At 35.1% G+C, this 24,551-nt stretch overlaps 1 protein-coding gene across 6 annotated transcripts in view; it reads right to left on the bottom strand.

Moving 5' to 3' along the window:
* DMD (dystrophin) overlaps positions 1 to 24,551 on the bottom strand; it is a 1,224,073-nt gene that overhangs the window by 177,344 nt on the left and 1,022,178 nt on the right. For all 6 annotated transcript variants that reach the window (XM_069873469.1, XM_069873460.1, XM_069873489.1 and 3 more), the window contains 3 exons: positions 23,545 to 23,701; positions 16,588 to 16,708; positions 15,779 to 16,047 (listed from right to left, as the gene is read on the bottom strand). In XM_069873469.1, coding sequence (XP_069729570.1) covers positions 15,779 to 16,047; positions 16,588 to 16,708; positions 23,545 to 23,701 — 547 coding nt within the window. The remainder of the gene's footprint in view (positions 1 to 15,778; positions 16,048 to 16,587; positions 16,709 to 23,544; positions 23,702 to 24,551) is intronic.

Raw genomic sequence — 24,551 nt, 5'->3', positions numbered from 1 at the left:
ACTAATAAGTAATTAGCAAATTGATTTGTCATCAGTCTCCTGGTTTTTTTGTGGATGGGTAATATGGCTTTATTGTGTAATTGATTTTGTAAAGAGTTTTACCTGAGAAGACACATTCAATTATTATAGCATGTCATTTCATTTGAACATACTAGAAACTTTAATTACCTCTAAACCAAAATGACATATCAAGTACCAGACCCAGAACTCCTAAAAACAGGGTTAGCATTGCTATTGCAGAAATGCAGGATCACAGGATGGCTGAAGTTGGAAGGCACCTCTTGAGATGACCTTGTCCAGCCCCATGTTCAGAGAAAGGCTGGTCAGAAACAGGTTGTCCAGGACCATATACAGTCAGGTTTTGAAGATCTCCACTGATGGAGACTTATTCCTGTCGTCAGGTATTTGTACAAATTGATAAGATCCCAAGCTGCCTTTGCTCAAGGCTGAGCAATCTCAGTTCTCTCAGCCTCTTCTCATAGGAAGGATGCTTCAGTCCTGTAACCATATGTGTAGTCATGCACTGGATTTGTTCCAGTTAAATCCATCATGTACTGCAGAGCCCAGAATGGAATCCAGCACTCTAGATATGGACTCACCAGGGCTGGGCACAGATGAACCATCACTTCCTCAACCTTCTGGCAGTGCTCTGCCTAATGCCTCCCAGGATGATGTTGGCTTTCTTTGCCACAAGGGTGTGTTTTCAGCTTCCAGTCAGCTTCCAGTCTAGCAGGACCCCAAGGCCCTTCTCTACAGAGCTGCTGTCTGGCTGATTGGCCCCCAGTGTATACAGTTGCCTGGGGTTATTTCTTCCAGGACAAGAGACTTGGCATTTTTCCTTGATGATCTTCATGAGATTTTTGTCAGTGTAGTTCTCCATGTTGTCAAGGTTCTTCCAAATGGCAGCACAAATGCCTGGTGTATTGGCTGTTCATCCACTTCTGTATCACCTGTAAACTGAGTGTGTGCTCTGCCCAAGGGTCCAGTTCATTAATGTAGATGTTAAATTATATTGACCCAATACCAACCACTGTGATACCCCACTAGTGACTTCCCTCCAAAAGAACTTTCTGGTCCTTCATGTGCCTCGAGACGGTTTCAAGGATTAGCTGCTCCATCACTGTCCCAGAGACTGAGATGAGGTTGACTGACTTGTAGTTCCCTGGGTTCCCCTTCCTGACCTTCTTGAAGACAACAGTGACACTTCCTGAATCTTCCAGGACTCAGGAATCTCTCCCAGCTGCCATAACTTTTTGAAGAAAATTGAGACTGGCCTCACAATAATATTTGCCAACTCATTAATCACTCATGGCTTATATAAGGACCTATATATGTCCAGAAATATAAGCATGAAAAATTAATCCCCTTATATGTTCCACCATGGATGCTTCTGACACCTAATATGAAGCAGATTTCAAAAAAATAAGGCCAACTCTACCTACAAAGAAAGTCTGTTTCCATGCTCTATGAATGGCACCCATACAGGGAAGTAACCTCATGCTAGGCTTGCATTTTCTTGAAGAATTCTTTCATGCTGACAAGTCTTCTGCTAGCACAAATGTATGTTAAACCTCAATTCTCATAAACATTGTAAGAGACAGAAAAAAAGATATCTGGAACTGTGATGAAAGTATGACATGGCTTAGGGAGAAAAGCTCTCCCATGTAAGACAATTATTTTGTTGAGACTTTTTTTAGTATCAGCAGCAGTGACAGCTAAATCTGAACAGAATCCATTTGCACAGTAAGGTGAGTGGCCATCCTATGTTTTGGCTGCAGTAGGTTTCCAGTGCTGATGTTGCTCTGCCTCAGGTTCCTTAGCATCCAAGCGGAGAAGTATCCATGGGCCAGAGGGATCATTAGGTTTTGTATTTGACATCATACAAGGTGGAAAAAACTGACACATTCTATCCAGGTCAGTTTAATAGTCTCTGTCTTTTTAATTTCAAAGGAGTTCATTTCTTTTCTGATGGGTTTAGTGTATTCTCATGCAAATTTCCATGAAACCTGGGATTGTCAACTGCTTGCTCAATGTGCTACACTTAGCTTCCTTTTAAACTCACACCGTGTTTTTGTTTGATTCTAGTGCTCCTGGAGACGGGCAGTGTTGAAACAAAATGGATTTTAGCTGATTTGATTTTCCATTCTATATATTTTTGTAAACTCAGAAATGACCGAGCAAGTACGCACTACAGTAGAATACAAATTCTCTTCTGGGATAAAAGTGATTCAACTAGAAGACAACAGGGGAGAAAGAAAATCAAATGCCCTTTAAGTCCCATCCATTCTTGATTTCTGTATTTCTGAATCTGATAAGACATTAAACTTTTCAAAAGTTATTTCCTACAGTTTGGGAGACTAACTCAGTATTTCCTCAAAAACAAGGATATTAAAATTTGAATAGAACAATTGAAAAAGGAACTAATGCTAGGTATTAATTTTCTTCTTTTCTGAATTTTCAAGGGAAAAGCTATGATTTGTAAAAATTTTGTACCTAGAAAAATATTTACTATTAGCATGCCTAATTCAATAAGCAGAAGCACATTAACAAACAGATCCATATATCCTGAAACACATATTTTATTATTATGCATTCTAGATTTATTTATTTCAGCTGATATGACGTTTTATGGTCCCTGAAGAGACACAATCTATGCTAGTGCCATGCAATTTATACTTAAATTGTGGTCTCTCCATGGAAAGGGAAAAGTAAATGAGCAAATTTAGCTTGTAATTAATTCACCTTGCTAGAACCACTGTAACCCTGACATGGCAAAGCCCATCACTCCTAAAATGTTCAGAAACAGTTCTGCATCAATTTTTCCACATAATCAATGTTAGTTACTCAGTTACTTTACAACCAAGAGGCCAATCGGGCAATCAAGAGATGAAGTGCATAGGAAATCTAAGTAACTTGAAGCATTTAAAAATGCAGTCTGAAAGTCTAACACACACTACATAAAGGACACAGAAAATATAAAGGATTTTTACAAAGAAAGCTTTTCATTTAGTAGGTTTGCACTCAGCATTATTAAATGTAAAAGCACTTGCTTATGTCATGGAGCCTCAGTCAAACCTGTTTTAAATCATTAAAAACACATTATGAGGGCAGGCTGAGAGAGTTGGGCTTTTTCAGCTTGGAGAGGAGAAGGCTCCAGAGATCTTATAGTGACCTTCCAGTACCTGAAGGGGCTACAAGAAAGCTGGGGAGGGACTGTTTGCAAAGGCTTGTAGTGATAGGATGAGGGGGAATGGGTATAAACTGGAGAGGGGCAGATTTAGACTAGACATAAGTGGGATTTCTTTGCCATGAGAGTGGTGAGGCCCTGGCACAGGTTGCCCAGGGAAGCTGTGGCTGCCCCATCCCTGGAGGTGTTCAAGGCCAGTTTGGATGGGGCCTTGGGCAGCCTGATCTAGTGGGATGTCCCTGCCTGTGGCAGGTGTGTTTGAACTGGATGAACTTTAAGGCCCCTTCCAACCCAAACTATTCTGTGATTCTATGATTATCAATCTCTATTAATTAACAGGCGAATACTGTATGTTAGATATATACAAACGTAAAAGGTTCAATAACCCATATTCCTTACCAAAAGCTCTTTCATGTAGTAGAGACTCAAAGGAGTTTTCCTCGCTTTCAGAAGATATTTGCTACAAAATAGATCTCTATTATGTGGTAAGGCACCACAATATTTTAAAAGGCAAATGTAGTATTTCACTGGGGGAAAAAAAACCCAAACACAAAAACTCCCCCCAAAAATACCAAGCAAGCAGCTTAAGCCAGAAAGATTACAATAGATGTATTATGATATTACAAAACTCCTCAGGCTTCCAGACATCAGTGGACAGAAACCGTAGCTCAGGAGGAAAATTATGGATTCCTTGCATGGCTATACAAAAGAGTAGCTTAGATAGTGGCTTACTAAGACACAGATGGTACTCTGACACCCAATCAACATTAAAACACTTCAGACAAGAAGCTCCAAAAATTTCTCCTATTTTTTCTAACTAAAAGTCAATACAGATCTTTATTTTTAAAAAATCTTTATTTTCTCCTTGCCCCAATGTGAAAGATCATGTTTACTTGCAATTTTGCTAGCATTTCTTTAAATTTACCACGTAAATGTTACATAGTGTTTAGCCTCATATAATTGATAATTACTATCTCTAGCAAGTGGAACAAAGTTTTTATGAAGCTGAAGGCCAAAAGGAGTTGTTACAGTTCATTTAGTCTCTGACCTCCAGAAGAATGCAGACAGACTGTTCAAGAGTCTTGCTGGAAGCTATGTTCTCCAGCTCTTGAATTAATATTGTAATTCACATCTTCATCTTTTCACCAACACTGTACAATATCTGGGGAGTGGGGATGGGTGAAACCCCAATTCAAAATCTTGAGATGGAAATTTCTAGACTTCTTATGTCTAATAAGATCCTTCAACAATACCAGACAAGGAAATCCACTTCTAATAGTAGATTTTAGTAGAACACAAACAAGAACAATTTGTTTCTTAAGACAATTTAAGAAGCAAGGATACTAAAATAAAACACTGAAAAGGAGATAGTTAAATAAAACTTGAAAAAATGAACAGGTCTAGGCTTTTTTATAGCAGCACCAGACACAGGCTGAGACACAGCATCAGGACCAGTGCCCACCTTCCCAGGCATTCAGGCTGAAACCCTCTGAATGGCAGGCTGGCCTGTCACGTCTTGAGGGAGAGCAGGTGGTGGCTCTGGGAAATGAATAGCTGCAGCCCCTGCTGAAACTGAAGAAAACTGTCATTCTTAATCCTCTGGATAATCAAACCCAACTAATACAAAACAATTTGTGGGTAAAAGGTAAAGAGAATAAAAATTATTTGAGTGGGATTGCTGTCTGGACAAATGAGTTTCACTGATTCAATTGCCCTATTTATAAATTGGCGATAATATCACTTCTAGGGAAGTCTCAGAAAGAAGCTGAGAAGATTAATTTGTACTATGTGGGATATGAGAAGTACTATAAAGGTGCTAAGCAGCAATTACAAGATTTTATTATGGGTTAACCTTGGACAAAAAAAAGTGAAATAAAACTCTATAAGGTTTTAAATATATAAAGATTGAAATAAGAAAAGTACAAGACAATAGGTCACTGATAAACATCGTAGGCAATCTAAAATTCATTGCACTCCCTACTTCAGACAGTCCCTAAATAGTTACTGTGTATCAGCATATGAGCTTGACAAATTGATTTCATTTTGCTCGTTGATTTGCCCGTATCATAGTAAGGTTATCATTACAGAATCTGCACACTTGATAGCTACAACACCAAAATACATTCCCAGAAATAGGAGAGTCAATGTTTTAAGAAAATATTTCATTCAGAACGTAATACTGGCAGACTGCTTTTCATGGGAAAAAAGTGCCATCTCACAAAAACCAGACATTAAAATTCATTTCTAGCACTCCTCTCTTTTTCCTCCTCTCATGTCTTGTTGAATATAAATGTCTCTAGTTATAGGTACTCACTTCTGGTATGATTTTTTGCTTTATGTGGAAATGTTTCAATAGCAGACTCTTTATAGCAGATAAGAATTCTGTTATAAATACTCTTTGGACATAGTTTTTCTCCCTGTAGCTGCTTGCCCTCCTACCCCGGTCACACTCTCTCAGAAAATCTGAATAAAATGGTCCCACAGTAAAACTAAATGTGTTACTTATACTGTAGGTTTTTTTCCCATTGGATAAATATTTACATTTCCAGGTTATTAGAAAAAGAACAATTTTGAACAAAATCACAACAGTTCAAGAGCATCTTTGATTTAATGTCATGTCTGGGAATGTTAATACTTGATCACCAGACTAGTGCTGAGTTTATTTGGCAAAATTAAAACATAATAAAAATATATGTGCTAGAGTTCCTTCAATAATGTTTAATTCTCCTTCTAAAAGCTCAAGTCCCATTCTTATTTCTGATAAACTGATAAAGAGCAATTTCTTAAAAATGTTCTGGCCTGACCTCAGTTCTGAACTTCAAAGGTACAAAATGACAGACAAGTCTTTATCCACATATTAGTCAGTTCTCTCAGCAGGCTATCAGAAACCAAGATCAGAGATTACCAATACTTAAAAAGTCAAATTCTGCCTGCAGACATGCATGTTGAGCTCCCACTGAAATCAGCAGGGGAATTTCATACAAGGAAAAATTTGGATCTAAATGAAACCTGTTGAGTTGATAATGGCATAGTCTACCAAACTGTGTCAGAGGTAGAAAAGATTTCTGCTTTTTACTGGTCACTTTTTTTTTGTCTTTAGAGTTCAGGAATTTATGCGCAGTTAATGTCAGGGAAAAGTTAACAGAATTATTTATCCCTGAGGTCCTTAACCAAAAAGGAAGTAGTTAATCTGTGGTTATTGTGTTAATGTAATTAACATAAATCTGGGGCAAATCAAGTGAAATCTGGTGCAGCTCTCTCGCAGGTGCTATTTCATTTGTAAAATGGTCTACATGAAGCTGTTGTTGTCATTTCAAAAAAAGTTAACTAAAGAATACACCTGTTTGTTTGTTTGTTCTTTGTTAGCAGAGCAACATTAATGTTTCTGTATCCCCATTATGCCACTGTTTCTCAATAATCAGTATAGTCAAGGACAGTTTTAATTTTAAAAGACTGTTCTAAGATTTCACTTCTCTGCCTGCTCATAATTTTATTATTCCTATGTAAAAAAGGTTTTGTAGTCTCCCCTTAAAATAGGAAGCTTGATATAGACAAAACCCCTATGTAATCTAATCTCCATAAAACATTCAATACAACTAAAGTATCTAAGTAGGAGATTGGAAGTGTGTAGGGTATATCAAAAGGATCCAGCAAATTGGAATGATGGTTTGCTCTGGGTATTTAAAATTGCTTACGCATGGGCTATTGCCATAGTTACTGCCATAACAAACTCTCCAATATTATGTGACTGATTACACAGCAACGACAGAAGGTTGATGAGATGTTTAGATTGCATTTGTATCTGTTGCAAATACACAACTATTATATATTAAATAACCACTTGTGATTATATTTCTTTTTATGTGAAAAAATAAATGAATTAATAAACTGTTAGGATGAAATTAAGAGACCACAGGACACTGCTGACTAACTTTCAATCTCCTTCAAGTCAAGAAGCGTAGCAGAACTAACTTCAGCTGGTATAACTACATGATGAAGCATTCCATGTTTCTTTAATTCAATTTCATGTTCAAAACAAACCTTAGAAAATTAAACTTGCCTCCAACAGTGACAATCAAACAACACTACAAAATTCTCTGTTGTATAAAACTACATTTAAAAAAAAGAGATAAAAACAATACACAAGGCTGTATAACTAATAAGGTAATGTAGTTAGCTGAGTGTCTTTGATGTTTTTCCTGAAAGCTAGCTCGTTAACAAATTCAACAAAATTCAACTATTGCTTTCATCGTAGCAGACTCCACAAAGTCTTAAATTTACAAAAATATTCCATATAATAAAGACATTTGTAGGGTGTCAAAGTGTGCCAGTGAATTTAAATAAGGTTTTGAGTTATTTTAAAATAAAGTTTATTATATTCTGATATACTCTCCTGATGCTTTATTTTATATTAGCATTGAACCAGTGACTGAAGCTTTTTTACCATTTTGTAATTTTTTAAAAATTTACTATATTTATATATAAAACCTTAAAGTCCTCTAGAATGCCACTAGATCATCTCCTCCTTTTATAGTATCTTAGAACAGTCTCTAGGTCTGTAAACATTTTACATCTACAAAAGCTGTTTATAGAGATCTTCTCTAATTTTCTCAGGGATGATTTTGGGGGTTTTGAAAAGCTGGCAAATGAATCAGTAGGAAATGGCTATTCTGTATGAATTAGTTTTTAAAAATCACAGAGTCCAGCACAGAACATATCAAGAGACTTACTAAAGGAAACAAGACAATTTAGTTCAGATTGATTATAGACTTTGGTGGTGACAGCTGGCTTCAAATTAAACTGAAAAAATGTATATGCATTTCAAAATTGTCTAATGAGACATCATAAATAGTTATTGCATGATGCTATCACAGAATGACATATGTATGAAATGGTAAACTTGAGAAACATTTGTAACAGTAATTACTTCAGCTGTAGTCTGAAGAAAACATTAATATTTCCATCTCCTACACTGCAGGCAAATAGTTTCCTATTCAGCTGTCAACCAATGGGCACTGTCATCTTTTAATTGTACAAACAATTTAAAAAAAACTTAATCAAGTCTTAGTTCATATTCTAAAATTCTGGAACATTTCAGGTTTTCTTTGGTGGTTTAAATCTAAAAAAACCCCTAGAATATAGTTATAGTGGGGAAGTAAAACTTGCGAATTCTCAAAATACGTCCTATAAGTACTGAAACTGCTGAAACAATACTTTATGACCACTTAGTTCTGTAGGCTTGCTTGCTGAAAATTCTGCTAAATAGATTTTTTCTCCTCAAGTTTCAGTGAAACTAATAACTGATGCACGTGTTAAAAAAAAAAAAAAAGAAAAGAGATTACATATGGTAGAAACTTAAAGCAAAAAAAAGGGGATTGAGCTTGGAATAATACAGGAAGATATATACGCAACATGAAAAATTATGTATTGTCATGTGGAACAAAAGTAAATTTATTCAGACTACCAGGCAAGTTAATTTACTTCCAAATAGCGGTAATTTGCTGTTAATATAGATTCAGACCTCCATATGAAGAATAAAAAAATGTCTTTTATTGTTAGGACTGTTATTTTTGTTTGGTTTTTTTTTAAGGAATATAGAGACTATTAATAAAGAAGTTAATTATAAAGATCTCAAAAGCCGCTGTATATGGAATGTTATTTTATTTTACAGACTGGACTACATGAGCTCTGCTACCTTAACTTAATGCAGAGCTTAATTTTATGTTAGCAAAAAATGAACAGGAGCATAGACATGATGTTACAGTCTGACCAAAATTTGCTTTAACATTGGAGATTCTGATTATTCAACACATCTTTCAGGTAATTTTTTCTTGCATAATTTCTAGAGATCTATTTTAAAATTGATTTTTTCATGTCAGTATACATATCCATTGCTAGGAGGGCGTGAATTTGAACTAATGTCTTGGTTTTAGGTGTCATTCATTAATTTTCCTGTATGTGGCCCCACTAATTCCTTATAAAAATTATTTGTTCTTCAGTAGAGATAGAAAATTATCAGTTACTAAAACATATAAAATAATTTTGGAAGAATGTGATTTTTTTTATGAATGAGAACATAAATTAGAAATTCAACAACTTGCTTTGCTCCTAGATTCTCTATTGTAGACAGATGTCAGCACAGTTCCCTCACAGTAGCACTGTAAGAGTCCACTTTTCTGAAATATCTCTTTTCAGTGCAGCCGTAGCTGAACAGTACCAAATTGAAGTACAGAAGAATACATAAGGCTCGTTTCTTCTTCCCCTCCTCCCCCTTAAATAAACTGCCTGTGATCATTCATTATCTGGTAATTGAGGTTGCTGATTTGGTATTGGAGTGTTTGTAATAGTATGATATTTTAACCTTGCCAAATCTATTTTTTCCTTTCTGTGGCTAAATAGGAACACAACTGAAATTTAGCTAATTATTTTAAGGTGTTGTCTTACTTTCTGTCTCATTTAGAAAAGAGACGACTAGGCACAAAAGGATTGAGTGCATGTAGAAAGTAATTTTGGAGTAGATGATGAGCAGATCATTTCTGATCTATGCATAATTGAAAACTGTTCAGTTTACAAATTAGAATGAAGTTTCAGGTTCATACTTTCCAGTGAACATTTGTCAGTAACATACGATTGCCTCAACTGTCAATTATGCTGAAGAAAATTCAAAATAAACAGCATATAATTCAAGTCTGCCATCTCAGAAAAAAGGGTTACTTATGCAGTACTCACGAACTTCTCATTGCCTTTTGTTTCACGATTTTGTGGAAAATAATTATAGAAATTATATTAAAATTGTAAACTAGGCTGTGACAAAATTATTTAAAAGGATACTTAGAGTCTTTGTCAACATACTTGTTACATTAATCCACAATCCATATTCAAAATTCACAGTCTTCCCATGTAACTGCTTTATTCACAACCGTAAAAGTGAACCTACAAGGACAACCAGTTCTTAAGAAGCAAGATTAAGACTTTCATGAAAACTGCTCACAGGAAAATCTAAGACTTATGTCACTGAATTCTTTTCTGCTTTTTACAGTTAACAATCATCATGTTGATTCAAGGTGCCCTCTTCATGTGACAGTGAACAAATCATTCTACAACAGAATGGACTTAATTGAAAATAGGATTACACAAGTCAGCTTTTATTTGGCAGATGTTCTTCAGCTATGTTTTTCTGGTTTTAATTGTTGAAACAACAGATGCTACTATCCCTTCTGGCTGAATTTTTTATTTTATTTTACAGTGGTTAAGAAAAAAAAGAAATCAGAAAGGCGTTATACCCCCATACAGTCTAGAAGCTCTGTTGTTCACCTACAGTGCTGTATGCGACAGCAAACAGAAGCAGTTGTATACCACTAGCAATATGGTAGAGTGTCACTGGCATAAGAAAGTGCTTCTTGTGCTCTCATAAGTATATTGGAGTAGGTCAACTACCTTTAGTAACAGATAAACCACGCTGTTAAGATTTACTTTGCCATCTCAGTTACAAAATTCTATGCACAACATCCCACAATAGTGGCCTTGAGTTTAAAAAAGATTTTTTCGGAGTGTAGAAGTATCAAAATCTAAAACTTCCTAAGGGTACTCTTCTGAACACTCAACAGCATCCATTCCTATTAGTATTTCTCAGTAGACATCTACAGACAAAAAAATAGGGAGAAGGTATCAGCACGATGTGTAACGATCATTGCACACTAGCAGAACAAGCGCTATCAGTGTTTTGGGTTGTATGGAGCAAAGGAAGATCTTTGGTGGAGAAAGAGAGGATCTTTGGTGGTTCTGCTGCCAGTTCATGGAAGGGGTCTTATAGTACAATACCAAGAAGATGAGGCGAGTGATTGCATATCTATTGCATACCAGGAAAAGTGTAATATAAAAACTGAGTGATGGTCTCATGTGACCCTAAATATTCTAAGCATCCTGTTGAAAACAGAAAATTTTGTTAGCGATTGCCAGAAGAAAGCATCTGTTGAATTTGCTTCAGAAAGCAGAAATTACAGATCATGTCTACAATATGATCTGAGGTACAGTCAAAATGATCAGCCAATGGATATTGGAGGAAATTTAATAGATTCATTTGGACTTGAACTGAATTTAAGACAGTTAAGTGATAGTTTGGATTTTAATGGACCAAAAGGTAATGGACCGAAAGAGAGAGAAAGAGAGAGAGAGAAAAAACATATTTGTAATGAAGAAATTAAGTTATATTTCAATTGGCAGATAAGGCCACTTGTGAGAGAAGAAAAATGGGAGAATAACAGGATAGAAGTCTGAAGAATATTTTGATTATAGATCATCTGTAGTCTAGGTTTCATTCTTCGGGGGACCTGTGTGAAACTATTTATCTCTTGCCCTTAGAATCAAAGATGAATACCAATTGGTAAATTAACCATTAACACAGATCAAGGATCTGTAATAATAATCCATTCATACTGATCAAGGGTCAGTCATTTTGTGTGAGTTCAACATTGCAACACAACCTTAAGAGCTTCAGGAACTAAACTAAAGAGAACAGTAACAAATAGCACTGTGTAAACTATTTCCCTATGAAGTTATTAACCAGCTTATGTTTGGGAAGACTACTGTGATCCTGATTAGGAGGAATATTCACAAGAAATGCAGTTATATGTGACCAATATCTTGAAGATATGCTCAGAAAATGCTTGGCTTAGGTGTATAGATCTCTCTCACACTGTAGTATCAGGTATTGGCAGTCCAAGGATGAGAGATGTATAATACAGCAATTTGATGAAGTTTGCTGATAATATAATTTACAGAGAAAAAAATCTTTATTGTTTACTAATAACTTTTAACTGAAGACTATATGACTTGTGCCTTCTTCAACAAGCTTACCTTTTAATAGAAACATCTGCAAAAGAAAAGCATTTAAGCTTTAAGTGAATTAATCATTAAGGTGAGAAAGATGAAAACAGTAATAACCATGTATGTGTTAAACCACCTAATACAGGCCAAATAACAGATGTTAAAGGCATCTAAACCATTCAGAGTTGAATGAAATGTCTCAGTGATTCTCCCAATCTTAGATATTATAGGCTTTAAAATTACACAACAGCTTTCAACCCATTTTCCATTCTCATATGCATACAGCTTTTTAGGGGAATACTGCAGTGTTGAAGCTAAGGACTGAGTCTGTAGACCAGAAGAAGTAACTAGAAGGTAGAAGGAATCAATTCAGTGCTGTGCAGATTGGAGTTTTCTTTCCCCTCCTTCTACTGGCCCCTGTACCAGAAATCTCCCTTGCCTCTGCAGTCTTCCCATCATTGGACCTCCACTTTAGACTTGGAATGACGTTCTTAATTTCTGTAGCACACACAAAGTAGACACTGCTGCTCATCTGGCTAATGATTTGAGTCAATTCTACAGACTCTTTTTTGCAGATGTTCCCATATCACCTTCCTTAATCTGATTAAGCTTTTCTGGCATTAGGTAAGCAATTCTTTTAGTAACTAGTTTCCCCTCAAAGCAACATTTTTGTTTACAAGTAGCTAGGAATATAATATTGTTATTTAAAGTTTATTTTATGTAATTGTTGAAGTCTTATGAAGAAAATAAATATGCGTTAGTTTTTAGAGAAAGGCCTAGATTTGCTTTACTTTCTCGTACAAAAGTAATCAAAATATAATCAAAGTGATATAAATCAAAATGTACTTACTATCCAACAAATTTGTTCAACATAAAAATGGGCTTAAATCATGTCTTGTTGTTCCTGTCACACATAATTTATTTACATTAAACCCTCTTTTTTAGCTTCTGAAAAATTAAATCCAGCAGTTAAAGCTAGGATTGTGAATGCATTTTAAATATTTGTACAGTTTGCATAGATATGCTAAGGATATAAAGGATCAAGGTCAATGTTTCTAGCCAGTTCACATGTAGCAAATGCAAACTTGCAAACTTTTTAAGGGTTTACATGCTCTGTTTTAGGTTTATATAAATTATTAGACTTGATTTACAAATTTTCTGAAGTAGGTTTCACTCTAAGAAAAAAATATGGGTGTAATAAATATGAATAACTGAGGTAAAACCTATGAAACCTAAAAACTACAGTGCTTATATAGGCCTTCAAACTGCAGACACAATTGCAACTTTCTTGGTAGTCATTCCTTTCAGAATCATGCTTACATTACCTAGCTAGTACATGCATTCGTCTTCAGTATCTATGTTGAACTTACATTTCACTAGAGCAATACATACATTCTAGACAGCACATTTTACTACAATTATTGTACTATTCAGTTAATATTATTCAGCTTTTGGCCTATTGTATTCTTATGTGACCTAAGCTAATCATGATGGCAAGGTGCTGAAAGCGCAATATCAGCATATGTGTGCATCTAGTAGATTCTAATTGCCCTATGTGAAATAAAAGGTTATATCTTATAGGGATATGAATATATTCTGTCTGCTTTCTTCCATTTATCATTTAGCTGAAAATCTTACAATATGGCCTTATGATAGCCTGCATTCATAAATATTTTAAGAGAATATGGTAAAAATGAGATAAAAATTCAGAGTGTAGGTGGTAGCATCTGATTTTAAATCTTGAAACAGAAGTCTTGGTTTCTGCCTGGCCCTAATGTTAAGACTTCAGAATCAAAAAACCAGACATCTACCGACTGATAGTACTTCTGGATTTTCATAAGAATTAAGATTTCTAATACAAGTTGTGAAAAAATAAAGTTTCATTATATCCTCTAGGGCTCTTTTTTAAATAAAAAAAAACCACAACCCCCCAAAAAATTAACAAAACCATAACAGGAGTTATTACTATAGGACACAGCTTTAAAATTAAGTGACTTGCTTTTTTTTTCCCAGTATGTTCAAAATTACAAAAAAAATACATGGCCATTCTCACTTTCTGAGAATTTATACATAGAGCTCTTTTTTTCATTTATGAATTTAAATTAAGATAAATAAATTTTGCAGCTAACTATTCATCACCTACCAAGTACTTTATTTGTCCTGTACAATATTTATGCAAGGCATTAATTAAAATTTCTGTGTAACTAAAACTCCTGGGCTTTTCTTTTTGTTTCATAAATGCCATGATTTTAAAGGCATTTTTTCCTTGCCATTAGTCATTCTATTTCATTTTCTTTAGATCCTAATGTTCTACTAGAGAAAATAACAGTCAGCTCAGGTCTCTTTCACAATGACTGATGAGTTGCATTTATATGAATGGAACACAGGCACTTTGTTCTTTTCAAAATGGCAACTGCCTCTGTTGTGCTCTAGATGAAGTAATTCTGTAGTATTTATAAAGTCTGATCATGGCAGTCATGCTGAGATAGGACAAGTCCTCATGAGTTTCTTAATGAGCAACAATTTTACAAAGCAACTCTTGAAAGCAAATAAGCAGTAAGTTATAGAAAATAATGAAAACTTTCCAGGGTTGGCTTCTTTTTTATAAACTATCTTACATATGAGACCACGTTATCAAATAATACAGACAGAAAATGCCACCATCGTGACAAACAACTCAGGGGTGCTGGTCGATGAGAAGCTCAACATGAGCAAGCAGTGTGCGCTCGCAGCCCAGAAGGCCAACTGTATCCTGGGCTGCATCAAAAGAAGTGTGGCCAGCAAGTTGAGGGAGGCAATTCTGCCTCTCTGTTCCTCTTGTGAGACCTCACCTGGAGTAATATGTCCAGTTCTGGAATCCTCAACATAAGGAGGATATGGAGCTGTTGGAACAGATCCAGAGGAGGGCTACAAAGATGATCTGAAGGCTGGAGAACCTTCCATAGGAGGACAGGCTGAGAGAGTTGGGCTTGTTCAGCCTGAAGAAGAGAAGGCTCCAAGGAGATCTTATAGCAGCCTTCCAGTACCTGAAGGGAGCCTACAGGAAAGCTGGAGAGGGACTATTCATAAAGGCTTGTGGTCATAGGATGAGGGGTGATAGGTATAAACTGGAGAGAGGCAGATTTAGACTAGACATTAGGAAGAATTTCTTCACCATGACAGTGGTGAGGCACTGGCACAGGCTGCCCAGGGAAGCTGTCGATGCCTCATCCCTGGAGGTGCCCAAGGCCAGGTTGGATGGGGCCTTGGGCAGCCTGATCTAGTGGGAGGTGTACCTGCTCATGGCAAGGGTGTTGGAACTGGATGATCTTTAAGGTCCCTTCTATGATTCTATGATTTTAAATCATTTAAATTTTACTCTACAAGTATAGAAACAATTATGTACTCCTCATACTTACAAAAGTACAATGAAGGGCAGAATTTATTGTCTATAATTTTCTTGTATATTCTCCTCTCTATTCTGTTTTGCTTCTTTACCATTAACTCTGCATCTCCTGAGTTAATAGTGAGAGTGCTGAGAATATTTACACATTCCTGCAGTACTTTTTACCCATGTTAACAATATACATTCTCAATGTTGATTTGATTCTATTTTAATTGCAGAAATTATAAAACTCTTCATATGTACTGTTTTTAAAAACTGTAAATTACTATCATACAAAGATATCAACTTCTCATTTGAAAAGACAATTCCTGATCTAGGGATTCATACAATAAACAAGCCAATTATTCTGTGCTCATAAATGCTGATACACTGACACATACCTTGACTTTTTCTAAGTGATCTTGCAGAGAGTCAATTAGAAGATCCCCCACTGGCTGCCAGGATCCTTTGAACACTTCAGCCTGGCGTAGTTTCAGGTCCAGTTCATCCATTGCATCTTGAAGGCCTTGCAGTCTTTCAAGAGCATCATCTATCTTCTTTTGCCAATCAGCAGACTGTAGATTCAGTTTATCCCACTCGATTCTGACCTCATCTGCATGCCTTTGTAGAAGTTTAGTGACATTCTGGGACCTCTCCTCAGGTGACAGCTCTAAATATGAAAGTTAAGAGGCTTTTGAAACATATTCTGTCTTAGAAAAAACAGGTAAGTTCAAATCTCAGCAAAATATTTCTTCACATACATAAATAGTAATCACTGTGAACCTTTTGTTGCGATTAAGTAGATTTGGGAGCTTTGCTGAGTTGGTCCCTCTTGAACTGTTTGACACCTGATATACAGTTCCTAAACAAATTACTTAGTTCTGTAGTACTGAGACTATAAGTTGAATATGAGGTTAAATTGCAGCTTTCAGACATCAAATGCACCTATTGTTATAGATCAGTCCTGAAGATTTAAAGCCAGTTTCAAAATCTACTTATAAATATGCGTGTCTATTTAGTGCCACAGTGTTCAGAAGGACTGCTAAGGGTTTCTTTCTTTTATATTTTTAGCATAGTTTCTGAATACTGACATTCAGCTGGGAGTGCATAAGGAATGCTTTCACAGCAGCTGGTAGAATTTATTTAATCATTGCTGATCATCACCGGTCTCTGCAGCAATATGTTATTACTCTGCTCTTTTTTCAATTACCTCTTGGTTCTGGGTAGAGCTTCTCCAGTCCCTCCACAGGCTGCTCTACTGAGAAGATTCGCACAGTCTCAAGTGCGCTCCTGATAACAGGTTCTTTTGTTTTCAGCTCCCTCTTGAAAGTCTGAGAAATGAAACAAAATTATTGTAAGTGGATATATAATGAAATAGAGAGTGCTAGTCCTTGCTTTTGTCAATTTAAGAACAAAATTTCCAACCACATCTTCCATGTGTGTATTGTTACAAAAAAAAATGTAAAAGAAAGAAACAGTTTTCCCTTAAACTGAAATCATATTATATTCAAAGAAGCAAATGTAGTGTCAGTATACTGCAAAGCTGCTGATCAAATTATTTACTATGAGAGCGATCCCTTTTGCTGATTAACACCACAGTCAACTCCACAATCTAGCTGCAAGGGGCAAGGCTTCTCCTAGCTCTATATTGGACCACACCAGCATAGGTAACAGTTCTTGAAAGCAAGATTTAGCAGAATGTGAAGGAAAACTCAACATGTCCCACAGCTACCATTTTGCTACTATGAAATATTATATCCTAAGGAAAAAAATAAGAACCTATGGATATTCACATGCAAACACTTAACAACTAGTAAGAAAAAAATTTCCAATATATTGAATTGTAAATTCAACAATCTCTTCGAGATATCTGAAATGTAGAATGAAGGCCAAAGTGGAAATTCAGAAATGCAATCTAGCCTAGATGTAGGCATGCATGAGCAAAAACTGAAGGACAGAAAGTAGTCCTTATGAAATAGTTAATTCTAGTTGATTTAATCAGTATTTATTATCAATTTCCATATCTTTACATTTAACATTGTTCAGTCTCTGTATGTTCTGTGTACATTTTCAGATCAACTATATTTCACCCTTTCATCTCACCCTTTCATGTCACGTGTTTTGGTACCTGCCTCTTTTCTTGCCTTTTCTTCCTTTTTCTTATTTGAAATTTTCTTCTCCAAGCAGCAGGTCCTCTTACTATCTCTATTCTATTCATTGATTTTAAAACGATCATAAGTAAGACTCTCAAGGTTGGTATTTAAAGATTTGGTAGGCTACTCAAAGTATGCACATCTCAGTATAAATACATTTTTGTTGTTTTGTTTTATTAATTTAAGATTCCCTTGATTTGAATCCAAGATGTTTACTGCACAAAACCACAGACAGAACCTAGCCTGTGAGTTGCACACAGCAATGGGTCTTTTGCATGTTGTATTGAACGGTCCTTATCACTGTTTTATTTCAAAATTTTCTTCCCTATTTATGAAACAATATTGAATGCATACTGTTTTCAAATAGCGCAGAGGTAAATTATGCAGATAATTACAGTGCAGTGTAACACAACACAATACTGCAAAAAGTAAAGCCATATGCCATGAGCAGAAAATGGATATTTTAATCTGGGGATTAGAAAATTCATTTTTGACAGAGGCATTATACAGGCTTCTTACATAATAAATCCACCAATCCAGTTTAATTATTAAACAAAATTTGGGTTTCTATCCAAACTTATGAAATATTATAAATCAAATATTAAAAAGTTCATTACACTTTGAATTATATTTGATATGAAATGCTCTGTACAGGAAATACCTAACAGAACTAATAATGAGAATCATACCTGCAGTTTATAATATGAGGTCTCACAGGTAAAAAATTCTAAATACATTTGAGAAAAGTAAACTTAAGCAAATGACCACATTATTCTACTATAGGCATTTAAATTAACTTTTTATTAAGTGCTCAAGAAGTGACCATAAGGTTTGTAATTGTGAATCAGGGAAACTCTTTAGCAAAGTAAAAATTGTTAATTTTGTGTCATCCACAATAGTAGGACTGAGATCCTTTCACAGAGTACATCTGCTATTATAAGGAAATCTGTTGTTTGACTAATAAGCGATAAGTCCTTTAAAGAATAATGTTGACCCTTAAGAACAAGCACTGGTTTCAGAAGTGAAGAAGAATACTCTATATTAACAGGTAAACTACCAATAGATTTTGCTCTGCATAAAAACTGAGTGGGGTTACCTTTTTTTAGGTTTAGAAAGTTTTATAGTGCAGCTGCAAGGTGAAATATTATAAGCCTTTTTCATGTCTCTAAATGAGGAAAATCTATTACTCTAATTAGCCTCTGTGCTTACCTCACACATTATATCATTCTGTCTCACTAGGGTGTGACAGGTCTGCAGCTCAAGTAAGCCAGCAGGTAGCCTAACTTAACATGTTCTCATCTGATAGTGTTAAAAGTGACATTAACAGTCCTATTAGTTTTTAAACATTATAATTGTATAACAGCTTAAAGATGTAATACGCTTTATAAACACCTTCAAAGACAAATTATTTCTCAGAAATGCCTGTGTCCAAAACCAAACAAACAGGAGGCACATTCACAGAGGTCGGTTCTGCTCAGGCACAAAAGGAGCAGGTAGGAGTGACATACATTCCAGGGGAACATAAAACTACACCAATTTATAGGATATTTAAAAGCCAGAAATGCCTTTGATCTGTGTATTTGTGAATGAGTACAACTGCTGTATGGAGTGCTGCTGCTGTAGTCAGGTCAACCCTAGCTATGCATAAGTATAAACACTGAGAAGGCCAATAGAGCAATGTTAATGGGAACTCTCTGACTTTGTATATTTTGCATTTGCTAACAAGCAGAAAGAGTCTCTTTTTTATTATAAGAAAACAGTGAGAAAATATGTTAAATGTTTTCTTTTCTAACTCTTCCATTCTGGATGTTGCAGCAGGTGGATGGATGGAATTATAGCTAGTAAATTCTGAGTTTTAGAATAGTGCACAGTATGGTGTTAAGATCTGTGTACAATTCTCATTGCTTTCCCTATTTTTGATCTGCAGACTTCTACCGAGTGAGCTAAAATATATTTCAGTATAAGAAATTTAAAAAGGAGAGAATGAAAAACACATGAAACTGAAGCAGCAGCACAGAACAGCATTAAAAATAACAAATACTGATATCATACTATCTCATTTCAAAATATGTTCTTACTATATGAAGATAAAGCTTTTCTGATTAAAGTTTTGTTGTGATATATATACACACTACCAATAAAAATCTTTTATTTTGGGGAAAAGAAAGAAATGAAAACAAAAAAAAAGAAAAAAACCCCAATGTATCTATCTACAGCCTTGATAAATACATCTTTATAATAAGCAGACCATCACTGAAAGAAGAATTAGCTTAAATGAATGTCTAATTTACAGCTAATGATTTCAGGCTAATTTCATTGAATTCCTTAACTTCTTCCACACTTTGGGTTGACTGTAGAGGAAATCGAATGTGCATAATGTATTACCTGACAAAAAAGCAAGTAAACTACTTTATTTAAGCATCTCTATTTGTCATCAACACTGCAGCAGTAATGGCATTCTGTCCACTATTTTAGTAATGCATATATTGATCAGCTTATCTCAGACCTCCACTACCTCCTCGTGGGTGTCCTTAAATCTCTTTAGATGGAGAAACCATAGATTGTTTAAATCAAAGAATGAAAACATAATGAGAAGAGAATTCTATTAGTAAAGCTAGTTAATTGCTGTTATTAGAAAAACAGGTGGTTTTGCTCTTAATGATTTTTAAAGAGAAAGAGTACAATTAAGTTAATTCAAGATGTTTCCCAACCCGAATTCTTTTTAAAAAAGGGTCTTGACCTCAATTTTAAAAAGTAGCTATGAACTGCGCCACTAAAAAAGGTTACTGTATTCAAGCAGGAATTGTACTCGTTTTTTCCAGGGAATAGTTCCAAGGTTTCCAAAGAATTGCTAATAATTAACTTCCATATTCAAACTGCTATTTATGCTGTTAATACAATCACTACACAGAAGATGTACCAACTCTTAAAAGAATGAAAGAAAAAGCAGGCTATCTGCATGATTCCTAAGGTACTTAACTGAGATTAACAGTAAAATATACATAGCTATTTATTTCTACAATTTCAATAAAATATTATCATGACACATAATAAAGCAAAGAAATCTGCAAGATAATGAAATAATGTTTTGATAAATAGTATCTTTTATCACTGATTAAAACACAAACTCCTCCTCTCTGCATTGCAAGACTGTTGCATGGAATCAATTTCTTCAGACGCCAACAACTGACAAAATTACCCACTATACATGTAAGTTGAAACAAACAGCAGTTATATGAGTGTATTTGGGATAAATTCCAAATTCCATTGTCTAAAAAGCACCTCACATTTATAACTCAACAATAATTTTGGCTGCCTGGATATATTTTTCTCACTTGAGTTCAAGCTTTCCTCTGGCATAGATTCAAGCATTTGAAATTTTAAACTGAATCCTATACTTAAATTCTTAATTTTTTTTAAAGCCAGTCCTGGAAGCTAAGAGCATTAAGATGATAACAAACTTCTCTTCAGCTCTGCTATGAATTTCTGAGGTATTCCAGATGATTGTACAAAAGACAGAGAGGCAAAATGTTTAGGTTTTTTTTCTTTAAATTACACACTTAAGGGAAAAAAAAAATTGGCTTGTAACACCACTTTAGAAAAAAGCTTCAAGCATAAAATCATGTTTGCATTCATCATATAATTCCTCAATGGTAATCAGTTAAATTGTTTATATATTATGTTGCCCTGCTGAGACTTTTTCTCTTCTCCAATGAACTTAACTGGCTTTTTCTTCTGGCTTTACCTGGCAAAAAAACTCTTTACAGAAGGAAAGACTTTATACTGACATAGGAAAACCAAAGCTGGAAATTTGGGTTAGAGAAGTTAGAGACTATGCATGTTTACTGAAGACTCTTTACCAGAACTGATGTTCTGGAGAACTAAATGAACAAGTGGCAGATTTTTGTTCTCAAGATTAAAATTCAACTCTTCCTTTCTTTCACATCGTAGGCCTTAAGAGCTAAGCTTTATTCTTATACAGAGTGCCAAAAACCTTGAAAATAACCAGATTTCCAGTACTGTGCTCCAGTTTTAAGACAGATACTTCTATATGTGCAGTGTGAGCCTTTTAAAAATAGCTTTTATGATATTCAGAAATAAGCTAAGCAGTTCATTCGGATACAGCCTTTGTATGTCAGCTTCACTAAAAGGCACCTCTAGAGTAACAAATTCTATAGTGTCAAGAGGAAAAAAAATACAGTAGAAAAACTCCAAGCTACAAACAGATTTTGACAAAGACAACTTGAAATCAACAGAGTTCTGCTTCAATTGCTTTTCCCTCCTCTGTAAGAGATCTTTGAAGAGTAAACAGGATATCCCAATTTCAAGGATTATGTCTAGTATTTTTTTTTCTGCAGGGAATCAGAATACCTACAATTAGTAAGGCCACACATTAAACTACAGAAATGCTACAGAATGGGAAAAGGAATGAAGGCATATTTCTAAAAAGAACTAAAATGTTCTAGCTCTGATACTGGATAATTATGACAAAATATTTGTGTCTGTATGCATCTGCATGTGGGAGAGAAGACAATCAAAAAGAAGTAAGATCTATTTGTAGTCACTTTGCACATATTCATGGTACCTTACTTTTATGCAACACTTTTCATCGCTAGAAGTTTTAAACACTTCATTGACTGGTGAGTGACAGAGATAATTTAGTCCATCACTGAAGTCTTTCCTTCTTTATGATGAATTCCGGGAACATTTTCAATAGGCTTACAGAACAATATACAGTATTAAAATGTAATGAGAAATAATTTCTCTAGTTTAAAAAAATGTTCTTCGATTTACAAGAGGTAATTTTTCACATACTTAAATATAATTTGGATTACATTTTTTTTTAATAAAATCTAAGCAAATTCTTCAGTAAGTGTTGCTTTGGTACAAGAATTGTCTTTGGATAAAGGGTATGAGTTAATATTGTTCTTAGTTAATGTTAAACCTCTATTGTTTCTTTCATCCTGATGTTCTGGATGGGCTCTAAAACTACTTTGTGGAAGTTGCTACAGAAAGCTGGCTAGAACAGACCTCAGGCATTTCATATATCTCAGCTTTCACAGAGGGACAGTGGTGCTCCATGAAGTCATGGATTTATTGGCCTCACTGTTTCTGTAATAATAGTAGAAATCCCAAGTAAAGTTTTGTGAGAAAAACGCATCCTACACACCACCACTCCAGAAAGAAGATCTAGGAAATGTGACCAAACTGCCTCATGCAGCAAAGCATTGTCTATCCTAGCAAAGCATTGTGCACTGACAGTGAGATGGTTTCTGTTCATCCTTCTTTTTGGCTTTCTTAATTTCTTAATCTCTACCTAATTTCAATTAGGCAGAGATAGGCCCTTGAGAAACAATATTGCCACTACTTTCCATCAGTCTGCTACTGTGGACAAATGCCTGTCTGCCTATGCCAGAAGCCAACCCTGGTTGCTATTTCCAGAGTTTTCACAAACTCAGTGTTCCAAATAACGTAAAGCAGCAAGACATGCCATGTTCTTTTTCCAAACTTGATCAACTCACTATTTGTTCCCAAATGTGTCCTTCAGGACAGGTAGGACAACCCGTTAGAGCATTATTTATAATACAGCTACTTGATGAATGGAGAAAACGCAGGCATGCCAGATACAATTTCATGTTATAGTACCATTTCATATTTCTCCATTCAGTAATAAAATTGGAGATTTAGGAACTTCAGAAACAACATCTTTGGTGGCAAGTTTCACAAACTGAAAGTTATATATACATAGCACAATGCTTTGAGAGGATGATCACTGGTTTTGGAATATTCTCTTCTCACAGTAGCAAGATGTCTGACAATTTCAATTATTCAATAAAAAGCACATTTGTTCCAAATAACTTTGCAGATGTCATACTGATGTAGATTTGGTCACCAAAAAAGAGGAAATGCATTTTAAAGGGTATCTTACTTTTCCCAACAAGGAACATCTCATGCAGCACTAAATTGCAAAACAAAAAGCAATGACCGAAAGGCATTTTATTAAAAAAACATACCCTATGAGCATCATTTTGTTTCTGCACAGTGGGAAGATCTCCACCAATGGGTGCTTGCTGTTTTAATTCATCCTCCTTCAATTGCAGCCATGCCAAAAGTTCCTGAAGGGAGAGATGTAAACGCTTCCACTGGTCTGTACTGGCTTCCAAATGGGATCTGAAAGCATGTATTAAATATAAAATAAATTCAGGCACACTGAAAATAAAACCCAAATTGTATGAGCTTATTTACTGAGAAAGATCCTAATGTTCCACTAACTTAATGATCTTCAAATACCTTCTATAGCTTTTAATTAGATTTTAGCAACACTTATTTAAATTTGGTTCCACAGTCCTGGCCTGAAACATCTGGTCTTTTCCTATCTCTCTTTTTTTATTTTTCCTGTCAGTTTTCCACTTCAGTAGTGAGTAATAGCTGGCTTTAATTGTTAGTCTCACTAAACAAGCACAAATACCTGCAGGACATGACAGTAACTTCAGGATTAATAGGAGATTTGTTAACTAAAATGGGGAGAGGACTTTTCAACTCAGAGAAGAGTAAGTGTTTCTCTAAACTAGACAAAGCACTGAAATTCACACAAGATTAATATGGTTGCTCATCTTCAAGATAAGAGAACGAAAAAAGTCATGAGGAAATTGTTAAAGCCAATGGAATCCTCTTACACTACTCAAATGTCTGTGCCATTTCAACAGAGAGATGAATAAAACTAATCGAATAACTGGAAAAATTAAAAGGCAGAGTGCTACTTTGTGCAAACAAGGTCCTGACCATAAAAACATGTTCTAAATATTTCTTCTGTGTGTGTGTGTGTAAATGTGTTTTTTAATACTGTGATCAAGTATTTTCAGTAATTGCTTTCTGTGGAGAGAAAATATCTGACTGAAACATAACTGGACTGATCTATAATTCTGTTTATACCATTGATAAAGCACAATAATTTTTTTTCTTCTAGACTTATAAAGATGCTATTTTTTAATTGCTGGTTAGGAAGAAATTCCTAAATCAC

Source organism: Phaenicophaeus curvirostris, chromosome 1 (assembly GCF_032191515.1).
Source record: "Phaenicophaeus curvirostris isolate KB17595 chromosome 1, BPBGC_Pcur_1.0, whole genome shotgun sequence".
Taxonomy (NCBI): Eukaryota; Metazoa; Chordata; class Aves; order Cuculiformes; family Cuculidae; genus Phaenicophaeus; species Phaenicophaeus curvirostris.
Note: the sequence above shows the minus strand (reverse complement) of the source record. Positions and strands in the feature narration are given on the sequence as shown.